This window comes from Podarcis filfolensis, assembly GCF_964270895.1.
Source record: "Podarcis filfolensis genome assembly, chromosome: 13".
Classification (NCBI taxonomy): Eukaryota; Metazoa; Chordata; class Lepidosauria; order Squamata; family Lacertidae; genus Podarcis; species Podarcis filfolensis.
The window spans coordinates 19,541,672-19,555,042 of record NC_139615.1 but is presented as its reverse complement, the minus strand read 5'-3'; the positions used below and the strand labels follow the sequence as shown (position 1 = coordinate 19,555,042).

General features: G+C 47.1%; 1 protein-coding gene across 1 annotated transcript; it reads right to left on the bottom strand.

Moving 5' to 3' along the window:
• Positions 1-1,401: 1,401 nt before the first annotated feature.
• Positions 1,402-6,184, bottom strand: LOC310746550 (ferritin heavy chain A-like). The gene is made up of 4 exons (XM_083580441.1): positions 5,674-6,184; positions 2,817-2,963; positions 2,438-2,563; positions 1,402-1,722 (listed from the first exon to the last, which is right to left on the bottom strand). The coding sequence occupies exons 1-4, from the start codon at positions 5,773-5,775 to the stop codon at positions 1,564-1,566; spliced, it is 534 nt and encodes a 177-aa protein (XP_083436567.1). The 5' UTR covers positions 5,776-6,184; the 3' UTR covers positions 1,402-1,563.
• Positions 6,185-13,371: the final 7,187 nt, after the last annotated feature.

Sequence of the window (13,371 nt, the reverse complement as noted above, 5' to 3'; positions counted from 1 at the left end):
TTACCTGTGCAGGATCTTATTTCTGAGTTTCTCCAAGTGCCTTTCTGGGATATTGCAAGCAGAACAGCCTATACTTACGTTTTGTTTACAAACTGTACTTATCTTACATCCTCATTATTGCCCAAGACTGCAAATTCAAGCAACTGTGAATACCTTTGAAGTGGAGCTTGACTTTCTTGCTTGTATGGAGGAACAGAGGCAAACTATGCTGTTCTTAAAAATAACAAACATATACCGAAATCACTCCACCCACAGCTGTGCTTGAGAGATAAGGGCTCTGCTATTGCTAACCGCAGAGCCTCTTACCCTACGTCAAGCCTCCTGCAGCTCATAACTTGAAAGCAACGTTGGCTTTCCTTGGACAGTTGCATAAATTGAAAGTTCCCCCCTCCCGTGTGTGTGTGTTAAATAACTGGCTTCCATCAGAATCAAAATACCACTGACACACTTGATTCCTCCACACACTGACACAGATGTAAGGGGCAAACTTGGATGTAGGGACATCAGGCATGGGTTTTAAAACTGGATTTGCCAACACTTAGCAGAAAATGTGGCATCTCTCTTAAATAGCAAAAAGGGAGGCTGTGGGATGCTAACGTCTTCTCCCTGCAGTCCACTGCCTAAATCATCCTCTTTCTCTCCCGCCCCCAGTGACTCAAATAACGGGAGGGAGCCCAGCTAGGAAAAAAGTTTATGGGACAACAGTCCCCATCAGACCAACCATTGTAAGGGGCCTAGGGAAGGTTTTGTCTTTGCCGCTACTGCTGCCGCCTCCTGCTGCTTGGGAGAGGCCCATGGCTTAGTGGCAGAGCACATGGGAGATGGGAGATTTGGAAGGTAGCAGTTTTCGCCACCATTGCTGGTACAAGATTGAAGTGCCCTGCTGTGGAAGGGGAGAGGAGCTTCCCCTCCCATTTCAGAGCAACGTGGAATTTAATCTAAGGTAGCCAAGGTGCAAATGGAAACAGGGCAGGTTTTAAATCCAAGTAAATTAATTAGGAACAAAAGTTTCCTGCATTTCAGGGCTTCCAAACTTGGGTCTCCAGCTGTTTTTGGACTACAGTTCCCATCATCCCTGACCACTGGGTCCTGCTAGCTAGGAACGATGGGAGTTGTAGTCCAAAAACAGCTGGAGACCCAAGTTTGGGAGATCCTGAACGAGATGGCTCTCATGGTTCCTTCCTCCAACTCTACAATTTTATGAGTTTTGGCCCTGGCTTCATCCGCCATCAGCATGTGGCCCCGGACAAATTATGCCCAAGGGAAAACGGCCCTTGCAAGGAGGAAAAAAAGAGTTGACTGCCTAAGACAAGAGTGTTTGCCTTTCAGCAGTGACGATACCCCTTGTTTGGACATTGCAAACCTCCCCCCTTAAAACCCCAGAAAAAAACACAAGGCGAGTTTAAACGGGTGAACCCTTGTTTATTGGAATCACGCCAACTGAGTGGTGGCAGGTACAGCCCCCCTTGAGTGGGGCCTGGCCAGAGTGACGGAGGTGGGTCTTGCTTCTGTGGGTTCACGGAAGGGGTATTGCGCTCTTGGGGATGAGGGAGGGAGAGGGAATCAGCTGCTGCTCTCTCCCAGGGTGTGCTTGTCAAAGAGGTATTCGCCAAGACCTCCCTGGGATGCCCCCAGCCGCCGGAGGTTGGTGACGTGGTCGCCCAGGACTTTGATAGCTTTCACTTGCTCGTCAAGGTAGTGAGTTTCCAGGAAGTCACAGAACTGTGGAGATAGAGAGAGAAGACAGGGTGAAATGCTTGGTTAGGCAGGTCTACCATCAAAGACTTGAGACAACACCCAGAGCACTTCCAATGAGCTCTCCCCCCAACTGTTTACTTCTGAAGCTGTCTCTTCTACTGTAGGGTTCACCTTGGATCAGTGGCAATCTGACATTCAAGTTCTGCTATTTTATTTTTCTAAAAGGTATGGCAGTTTTATTTCAGGACTACACTTAATAACAGGGAAGGGGGCCAGTAGTCCTCCGGGTATTGCAGGACTATCACCCTTCCTGATCATTGGGCCATGCTGACTGAGGTTTACGGGGCTTGGGAATCAAATGACTTTTGGAGAGCCGTCCTTGCTTAAATGCAGTGCAAAGGATTCCCCCCCCCCCTTCTCTGCATTCTGCCTCCTGCCCCACATGATGTGAATAGCAGCTTTTCCGTAGATTTATGGGTGCTGCAGCTGCTACAACTATTTCTGCCCAGGAGGGTAGCAGGAAGACCTATTAGGGTCTTGGCGTAACATCTCAGGGCTTGCAGAATCAGAGGCAGGATGCAGAGATGGCTGGACCACTGATGAAACAGTGAAGCAACATTGTGCAAATCCAGTAACTTACCAGTACCTCTGAGGCAAAGTAGGTAAAAGGCATATGTGCAAGGACAGTAACGGCTCAAGACAGGACTCCTAAGCCTATCATGACCCCATGGATACTCACATGTGGGTCTCCCTGGCTGCTTGCCAGTTGGTGCAGATCCAGGAGGGCCTTGTTCACGTTCTTCTCCAGCTGAAGGGCTGCCTCCATGGCATCAAGAGTTGTACCCCAAGCATCCTTTTCTGGCTTCTGTAGAGACAGAAAACAAATATAAAATTATAGAGTTCCATAACAAACTGGCTTTTGAAGACTGGCTGCTGCTGGCTTCCCCAAGGCCAGAGGCAGGATTCGAACCCAGGGTCAACATGCTATTTTTGCCCAGCTCACATAGAAGGGTTTGAGGCCCTAACAGGCCTTGAGACAGAACCACCACCTGGGAAGTCCTGCAGTCGCTGCTCTCGGCATCTCTGGCTAGAAACAGGGCACCCCACCAGATTTGTACCTTGATGTCCTGCAGGAGGACCCGACCACCGCGCTGGCTCTGGAACTTCAGCAGCTTCTCGGCATGCTCCCGCTCCTCGTGGGACTGTGAGCGGAAAAAGGCAGCCACGTGTCGCAGGGCAACGTCATCCCGGTCGAAGTAGGAAGACTGGAGAAAGGGAACAGGAGGAGACGCTGGGTTACGTTGGGGAGATCCTAGCCAGACTGCGGACAAGTGAGCAGATGAAAAAGACCTTCAGATCTGGGGAAGTGTTGTGGGCAGGGAAGGAGGAGGCCTGGTCTGTTAAGAGAACGAATTGTTCCCACAATGCCTCAGAAGCTTGGAAGTTCTGTAAAAGAAGAACCACCCTATGGGAAGCAGGGGAAAACCCTCAAGTTCTTCTGCATAAGTTGTCTTCTGTAAACCCAAGCTGGCGTCAACCAGAAGTTGGGCATTTAGGGTTGATGGTTCCATGCTGCATAACACTCTTCTAGCAGAGATTCAGCAGGCACCCTCACTTTTGACTTTCTTACAGACTTCTTTATGCCAACAGGTCTCTGCAGTTGTTTAAAAATTCCGCGAGTAGCCAGTCTTTTATTAATGATTCTTTTGTACTGCTTTTGTTATTTTGCGTTTTTATATTGCTGTGCACCACCTTGAAGATTTACGAGAGGGCAGTATACGAATACTTTTACTTTGTAAAAAAACAAAACAAAACTCTTGAGTCAGTGAAAGTCCACACCACTACAAAATGTCTCCCATTTAGCCACGTGCCAAGACTACAGAGAAGACACTTGTCTGCAGTTTGCTACCAGGCACAAGCAGAGCAGGACAGGGGGCCCCTCCAGACATCCCTTTCCGTTGTGCCTTCATGATGATTTCACAGTTCTGCAGAAGGCGCCTCCGACACATGAGAAAACAGGAGGTGCTGTGCAAGTTTGTGTTTGTGTTGTTGTTTTTTAACCTCTCTCTCTCTCTGTCTGTCATACACACACAGTTTAACTGCATCAGCCCAGAAATTTATTTGCAAAAAAATGTTTTCTCCTGTTGCAGGAAGAGAGATGGGGATAACTGGCAAATGTCCTAAGGCTACAAAAAGAAAAGAAGAAGGAGGAGAAGAAGAAATGGATATCCCCATCCAAGAGACGCTACATATGACAAACTTGAATTGGCAAAAAGGCTGTAAACAGTCACCAAAAAAACCCACCACCCTAATAATATTTTTTTAAAAAGAAGATTAATGGGCAGGGATCCACAAATCCTGCATGCCTAGTATTGCAGAGAAATGGGTGAGTGTGGGAGAGGGATATGGAAAAACGTGAACAAGAACACACAAGTTTTGAATGGAGAATCTGTACTTCTTCCAAGTCTGGAAAGTATCCAGGGGATAAACACTATTTTGAAGGGGGAGGAGGAGGAGGCGAGACTCATTGAATGGAGCCCATTGGTGTTAGGGGAGGGTAGGCAAGCCTCAAGTGTGGACTAACCTCAAACTGTATGCAGATTGTAAAGCAACTGAACTGACCAACCCGCAAAGCAACAGGACACAGTTAGGGAGAAAAAAACCCAACCCACATACAATGGGGGAAGGAAATGTATAAAGAGCCATGGGGCAAGAAGGGGGACACTGAGCAGAGTGCCCTGGGTGCAAGAGGCTCCCCTCTTAAAAATAAAGTATATAGGGGATGGAACCTGCAGGAGCCCGAGGGGGCAGAGTTCTGGTGAAAGTTTGGCAAGGCACCCTTGAAAGACTGCTAGCATCACTCTCTCACACACAGTCCATTTCCCACAGAGACATAAAGGTGTGGGCATCAGAAGTTACAGAAAGAAACAGTTGTTAACTGAAGCCAAAGCAAAAAAGAAGAACAACACACACACACCCCTTTCCATCTTCCTATACTGGAAATGGGTCAAATAGAGATTATAGGTTGGGGGACAAGAAGACGCTATTAGGTCTGGGAAGAAGAGAGAATAACTGTCATGGGATGTTCTTTTTAATCACACCACCCTAGAAGCTTATCTCTGCCTCCCACACTTGTTGATCCACCCAAGACGGGGCTTGAACACACCATGGGCAACTGGGAGACAGCAATGGGTGGTGGGGGGAGAGATGGAGAATGCAAGAATGGTGTTTTATGCCAAAGAGAGACGCAAGGCTGTGTAGGCAGGCTGATCAGCAACTATGGGATGCCAAGCACCACCACCATGACCCCTAGGCCTAAGAAAGAGAGAAAGAGAAAATGAGTATGTATTTTTGGAGAGTAGCAAGAGGACAATGACCAAGACTAGGGGAAGCACTAAAAAGGAAGTGAAAGAGTGTTCGTTTGAAAACAAAGGGAAGGAAGCAAGCAGAGGCAGCCAGAACTCTCAAGACAAAGTCCCTCCCATTGTTCTTGCGGCTGCTTTTCCCCTTGCAAGGAAACAAAAGTGATGAAAATGGAGACTCCTAACAAGGGAGAAGAGAGCATGGTGTTGCTGGGCTCTTCTCCGGCCCCGTTTAAACCTGCTACCTAGCCATGAAGCTCTCTGGGCGACTTCAGGCCCTGAGCCACCACCTCTTGGGGTTGTCGTGAGCTTCCAACGGGAAGGTGGGTGGGTGGAAGACCATGCCTGCTGCTACCTTGAACTCTTTAGAACAAACGTGGGATTGAAAGAACGCGGGGCAAGTGGAATTGGTGTCCTCCGGGGTTCTCTAGCCACGCTCCCTTTTCCCCAGGGAACAGGGCCAACTGATTACAGAATTGTGGAGTTGGAAGGGGCACCCAGAGTCATCTAGTCCAACCCCCTGCAATGCAGGAATGAGGCTGTGACCCGGGGGCTCTGCACCCCAATATACCACCACCACCACGTCGCCGACACACCCTGACCCCTTGCTCACCATGGACAGATAGACGTAGCTGGCGTACAGCTCCATGTTGACCATGCGGTTGACGGCGGCTTCGCAGTCGCGGTGGTAGTTCTGGCGGACCTGGGACTCCATGGCGGCGGGGAAGAGCTGCGAGGCGTCGGCGGGGGTCTCTCTTCGCTGGCTGGGCAGCTGCTGGCAGCTGGTCTCTCCGCGGGTCAACTCAAGCAAGGATAGCAGAAGAAGCAAAAGGGAATCTCCTTTTTTTTTTTTTTTGGCTGTTTTGTTTGCTGAAGAGGGAAAAGAGAGGGGAAAAAGAAAAAGAGGCTGGTGGTGGAACCGGTTCCGTTCAAACACTGTTGAAGCAAGAACCGAGCTCTGCGGGGACAAAGGGATCGCGGGCGCTTTTATAAGGCCGCCGGGCAGCGAGAGGGACGTGCGCAGCCACCAATGACCGGCCCTTCAGCGCACGCCGAGGCCGAGTGTTTGCGAAAGGCGGAGTCTGGGCAAAGGGGAACCCAGGCGTCCGAGCGCGCGGCCCTCCCTCCCTGCCTGGCGCACGTGACGGGCTCGGCTTCTCCTCCGCCTCAGTCGAGAAGCGCGCGCTATCTTTGCGCACACCCCGCATCGAAAAAGACCGCGTCACACTGTAGTTGCTTTGCGCCCGCTACGAGCGGTATTCAGGATGGAAACAGAGAATTCAACAGGAAAAGCTTTCCCCAGCGGAGTAATGCACATTCTCCTCTAAAAGGGGGGTGGGGTGGATTACCATTGAGGGCAGAATTTAAAATTACCTATCTGAACGAACCACCGCCAAGGGAAATCGCCGTTTCCAACCCAATTCTTGTCCCACCATGTAGCCCCGGAAGACCCAGCAGTCCTGGCTTTCACTGCTCATAATTCACTAATCTTTCATGTAGAAGAAACAGACCGCATACACACCACATGTTGAAAGCACTTGGGATGTCCCACAGAATCCTGGTGATAAAAGAATTAGCGACCCAAGGTGTTTATTTTTTATTTTAATCATGTTTCAATGCTTCAATTTTAATTGCACTTAACTTTCAGATAGAATGCTTTAGGCTTGGGTTTTGTGTGTTCTGTATTTGTGACAATGTACCTCCTTACAGCTGTATTCCACCTCTCCTTATCCAACCCCGATAGTGGTACAAATGGCAGAATGTTTTGCTAAGTCTATCATGAGTCAGCAACAAGAGTGTTAATTAGCTATCCTTGAATCTCTCTGAGATCCTGGAAGAGGAGTGGGTGAGGATTTTAAAGGTGCTCATCTCTCCCCAAGGAAGGCTTGGCTACCAGGGTACAAATGTGTGACATCCGAGACCTAGAATGGTCAAATGGCCTGGACACATTGGGCCACATTGTGGGGGTGACGATATCTGTATGGCTTAGCCATGTATGTTTTACTGCTCATGGCCTGTAACCTTTCCTGATGTATGTTTAAGAATGTTTTATGACTCTTTTGTGTGCTGGGTTTGAACTACTATATAAGCTTTTATTCTAATGTGCCTTGGGGCAGACTTTCTTAACTGGCACATTGAGCGAGCTCTGTCCTATTGTAATAGCTGCAATAAATCCTGGATGCTGGACTCAAGAATTAGTTTCCTTGGTTCTGTGATTTATTCAAAAAGGCAGTTGTTCCTCACCTGGGTAACAAACAACGTGGTGTTACTACACTGGGAATTAGTTTGTTAAGGGTGCTGGGAATTGTAGCTCTGAGTGAACCACAGTTCCCATAATTACTGTGGGTGTGCTTTGTAGGTATGGTGTGCACACGCTATCTTTTCTTTCCCTGCCTTCCCTTTTTGGTAAATCCCCCACCCTTAACTTCTCTGCCCCCAAATTGTATGGCTTCAATATGTAGCTTGCTGTTATTCACTTCAGGGCCTGAGGAGGTTGCAAAGGAGGGAGAACTGGGCTGGATGTAACTTCTCCCTCACTGCATCCCTACAATGGGAAAAGCTCCCCTTGCTGTATTTCACCCTTCATTGCAATTATTGGAAGGTAACAAGAGCCTGGCTGCACCCTGAGTCTGAGGGTAGGAAATCTAAATGCCCGACCTTAGTCCATCTTAGGTGAAGAGGCTCAGATATGTCTATTAAATCCTTCTGTATAACTGCTTCTGTATAACTGCTAAGTATCTGTGCTATTACGACTTCTTTAAAGCCCATAATTTTTTTATTACTTCAGGGTGTATTCGTCAACCTTCTTGTTAACAGTTCATAGTTTCATAACACTTGTGAGAGTTTGCACTTGGCAGGCTTCTAAATTTGTAAACTTGTAAACAGTTGAGTGAAAAAGGCAACTGTTTAGGCTTGCACAGGATCACAGCTAACAGCATTAAAAGGCATATAGTGGAACCTTGGTTCTCAAACTTAATCCATTCTGGAAGTCCGTTGGACTCCTGAAACCATTCGAAAACCAAGGCGCGGCTTCCGATTGGCTGCAGGAGCTTCCTGCACTCTAGCGGAAGCCGTGTCGGACGTTCGGCTTCTGAAAAATGTTCGCAAACCAGAACACTTACTTCCAGGTTGCAGCGTTCAGGAGCCGATTTGTTCGACAACTAAGCCGTTCGAGAACCTAGGTACCACTGTATAAACGATTCATGTGAATGAAATATGTTGTAGTATCCCAGGATGTCTTGGGATCAGACACATAAAGGTGTCTGCAGCTCTGTGGCAGAACACGTGCTTTGCATGCAGAAAGTCCCATGTTCAGTCCCCGGCTCTTCCAGGAAGGCTGGGAGATACTCTGACTTTGGTGTGACCTTGGAATCCCTTCCAACTCTACAGTGCTACGACTCCCTGCCTAAAATCCTGGAAATCCTCTGCCAGTCGGCATAGGGCATTGCTGACCTAGATGGACCAGTGTTCTGACTCTGTGTATAGCAGCCTCCTCCTATATGTTCAGTCCTGGTTGCCCCTGGTGAAGCCTAGAGTTTTAGGTTCAAATCGTCTCTCCTCCCACAGAACCCAGGAGTTCTGTCTTTTTAACTCTTGCCCTCTCTGATTTGATTTCCACCCACAGAATTCAGAAGCCAGCATCCTAACCCTCTCAAATTCGGTAGAAAATAAGAAGCGTGTGGCTGGATCAGGCCAAAGGCCCATTTAGTCCAGCACCCCACAAGGGCCACCGACCCCATGTAGCGACTGCCTTTGCCCTGAATACCCCCTTCCCAGATATCAGGGAATCAGGGGTGAGGATCGTGGCCACTACATATATTGGCTGGCTACTCAACCAAGGCAAAATGTACGAGTCCCTAGTGACCACCCTAATCACTCACGTGAGGAAATAAGTCACACTTGGCTCAGACGGACTTGCAATTAAACATACTTAGGATGAGTCTGCAAATCTCGACGTATGATCCTCCCCCTTAACCGCCCCATGACATCTCTCTTCTTCCACACCACACTGGATTTCTCTGTATTTTCAAAGATGCAGAGGATCCTCTTCTTCCCACCCCCACCCCCCGTTTCAAATGAACTTTGTGTGTAGTGACAGTCACAAGGCTTGACTCTGCTCTTTCATCAGCACCATTGAGTCAGCAAAACCCAGGGTTGTAAAGTGTCAAGAAGGCTGGATAAATTGGGAAATTACCAAGGCCTACGTGAGGCCCAGCCCTGACGGGATCATGTTTCCACTCAGCCGATAAAACTGGCTCAAACTGGATTAGCTGGCGTCAACATGCCCGTGGCAAACCGCACTCTCCACCTCGATCTGTGCCCCTCATTAAAACTCAGGTATCAACCTGTTTCTCATCAGCAGACCAGCAGCCTAGTCTTTATTTTCAAATTCTAGGTTCTGTGAGGCGAGTGCAGAAGCAGAGGTCAAGGAATACCAGGGCCTTGTTTCTCTCTCTCTTTTTCTAATGCTTTTTCCAAACTGATAAGTCAGCAAAGCCTGTAACGGAGGCCCTGAGGCATGAAAGTTATTAATTGCTAATTAAAAGCCACTAACGGCACCCATGGCTTGCTGACTTGGGCCTTTTCTATCTTGTGGCCAGGACTGTATCGCCTTAATTGGACTCATTAACAGATGACATCTTTGGGGTTACAACCCGTAATCTCTCAGGATAAATGTTATTTTGCTGAGCATGGCAGGAAAAAAACCAACCCCAATGCTAGCTATAGTTCATATGGAGGAAGGTGCCTGGCATTTCAGGAGGCTGACGAAGGTGTTAATCTGTGCTCCGCAAGTGGATTTGCTGGCAGGGCAATCTGTAGCTCAGAGAGTGTTGGTCTACGACTTGGAGGGAACCAAGGTTCGAATCCCCACTCAGCCATGAAACTCACTGGATGAGCTTGGGCCTGTCACCATCTCTTAACCTAATTTACCCCTCATAGGGTCATTGTGAGGATGAAATGGGGAGGAGAAGAACCATGTTCACCACCTTGAGATCAGGGGAAGATAAAGGCGGTACAGTGGTACCTCGGGTTACAGACGCTTCAGGTTACAGACTCCGCTAACCCAGAAATAGTACCTCGGGTTAATAACTTTACTTCAGGATGAGAACAGAAATCCCATGCTGGTGGCACGGCAGCAGTGGGAGGCCCCATTAGCTAAAGTGGTACCTCAGGATACGAACAGTTTCAGGTTAATAACAGACCTCCAGAACGAATTAAGTTCTTAACCCAAGGTACCACTGTATAGAAATGTAATAAATGAATGAATGAAAATCCTTTCCTTCTGCAGGACACTTGAAACATTCCTCTTAACACCTGTGTGCATGTGTGACAGACAGCTGTTAGCCCACTAATGACAATATACCATGGTACCTCGGGTTAAGTACTTAATTCGTTCCGGAGATCCGTACTTAACCTGAAACTGTTCTTAACCTGAAGCACCACTGTAGCTAATGGGGCCTCCTGCTGCCGCTGCGCCGCTGGAGCACAATTTCTGTTCTCATCCTGAAGCAAAGCTCTTAACCTGAAGCACTATTTCTGGGTTAGCGGAGTCTGTAACCTGAAGCGTATGTAACATGAAGTGTATGTAACCCGAGGTACCACTGTATATAGAACACCAGTCAAAAAGCCAGACCCCTTTCACCCAGCCTCCATGTACTGACAGGAAGACTTCTTGCCACAAGCAACAACAGCCTCTTCCTTGCATGTATCTCAACAAATCATCTTCAGAAATCCTGATCTGGGGCTTCTGTTTAATGTTCTGTCATGTTTAAATTACATTAATATATGTTAAGCTACCGATCACAGCCTGCCATCTGAGAACTTGTCAAGTTACAGTATTACAGTTAAGCAGGCTGAATGTGCCTAGCGGGTTGAATTGCCCAGTAGTCACAACCAGCTACCTCAGATTCATGGGTTAGGAGAAAGAGCTCTATGGAGAGAGGATGCTTGACTTCCAGACAGGGCTGAGTCCTTAGTGCCTCAGCATTGCCAAAGGGCTCCTTGGCACACCTGAGTTTTCCAGTTTGAACCTTACGACAGCCCTGTGAGGAAGGCTAGGCTGAGGGACAGCAAGGGACCCAGTATCCTCATGGCTGAATAGACATTTGAGGTTCTACTGCTACAATAAGAGTCCAGTACTCTAAACTGTACACTATACAGTGGTACCCCGGGTTGCATACGCTTCAGGTTACATACGCTTTAGGTTACAGACTCCGCTAACCCAGAAATTACCTTGGGTTAAGAACTTTCCTTCAGGATGAGAACAGAAATTGTTCTCCGGCAGCGCAGCGGCAGCAGGAGGCCCCATTAGCTAAAGTGGTGCTTCAAGTTAAGAACAGTTTCAGGTTAAGAATGGACCTCTGGAACGAATTAAGTACTTAACCAGAGGTACTACTGTACTGGAGAGAGAGAGAGAGAATAAAAGTTTCCTTTTTTTACTTTCTGATTATTTTGGTCAGGGAAAAACCCTCCCAAACCAATTCAATTCCTTCCCACACTTCCCAGACCATAGGAGCCAAGCACAATTTACGATAGTAGCAATGGTGTTTCGCAGGCTCTTTCCTTCTAGTTGAAACAGGTTCCAGTTTAGTATTGTGTTCTGCAAGAGAAGAGCAAGCACTGAGTCATTCTGGTGTCAGCTCACTCACAAAGATATTATATCAGCAGTAGTAGCCATGTGTTCTCTAAATGTTATTTTGTAAACTTTGCAAACTGATGTTTAAAGTATCTCCCAAGCGACTGGGCAGGGGGGGGGGGGAGAGAGAGAGACTCGTCTCTTCCTATCGAAGAAGTACCCCCAATCTCAGGGTATTGTGACTATGTTGTCACTTTAACCTTGTTTATTTATATTTAATTTTATTTAATAAAATCTATATACCACTTGACTGTTTAAAACAACAACCACCTCAAAGAGACCTGCAGGTACAGGGCTGTATACAGATTTAAAATATATGTACAAATAAAAAAGACAATTGAAATATCCTTAAAAAAGTTAAAAGCAACTATTTAAAAGATATAATAATAATAATAATAATAATAATAATAATAATAATAATTGAAATAAACTATAAGCTAAAAACCAGATTAAAACACTTGTCAATGATATACCTATCCAAAGTGTGTTTACTGAATTCAGACACCACACAGTATTAAACTGGCTTATCAAGTAAGGGTTTATACAACTCTCTGGCATGACTCTTGATGCAGGCCAGCAGCAGGGTCCACTCTTGTCCAATGCCGATTTGCCATTAATAGGCGGCCACACAGTTAATTCACATGAACATAATGCTGGCCATAAACCACAGTCACATTGGTTGCTCTGCCCACTTCGGCCTCTTGACCCTGCCCGTCACTGGCAAGTGGCCCCCAGAAGCTTGCCCAGAAAAGAATGTGGCCCTTATGTCTCCCATCCTTGGTTTACACTGCACGTCCCGGTCTGGGCTGTTAGTCTCCTCACCACTTCTCATGTGAGTTAACAGACCACAACCCCTGACTTCGCATTATGGCTGAATCAGGAACTGTGGCATTTCAAGCCTGAAAACGACTTACACAGGGCTCTGTCCAATGCTAGTCAGATTCAGAGTAGGCCTATTGAAATTAATGGGCATGACTTATGGAGGCCTGTTAAGTTCAATGAGTTTATAGCCCACCCCAAAGTTTGTTATTTGCTTATTGTTTGTGGTATGCTATGGCAAAATAAACCACAATCCCTACTTTGGACATAATGGTATGTCAGGGATCGTGGCTTAACTACGGTTTACTTAACAATGATTTAACCTGGTTTTCTGTGACGTGTGATGAAGCCCTCTGTTACTTGCATAATTTACTTTTTTGCTTCTAGGAGCAAAGTATGTATGAAGACCTACAGACTAATCATGGAATAACTTATGTCGTGGCAGCCATTCAGCTTCTGATGTTTTCCTCAAGTACTACTCATAGTCTTGTCAAGCCTATACTGTATTCAGTCTTAAGAACTAAAAACTTGCCCTTTTGATGAATGAAATTGTCCAAGGTTCTGAACCTCGTGTTTGTGTGCTCAGTTTGCCTTCAGAGATGCAAACTGCCCATGGAACAGTTTTGAAACAAGTAAACCTATTGGAAAAGAGTTGAAGCATCTGAAAGGCAGGCCAGGATCGGCCTAGGTTTGACAATTGTGGCATGCTTGCCCCCTGCTCGAACTCTTTGTAAAGTAAAGGTAAAGGGTAAAGGGACCCTGACCATTAGGTCCAGTCGTGGACGACTCTGGGGTTGCGGCACTCATCTCGCTTTATTGGCCGAGGGAGCCGGCGTACAGCTTCCGGGTCATGTG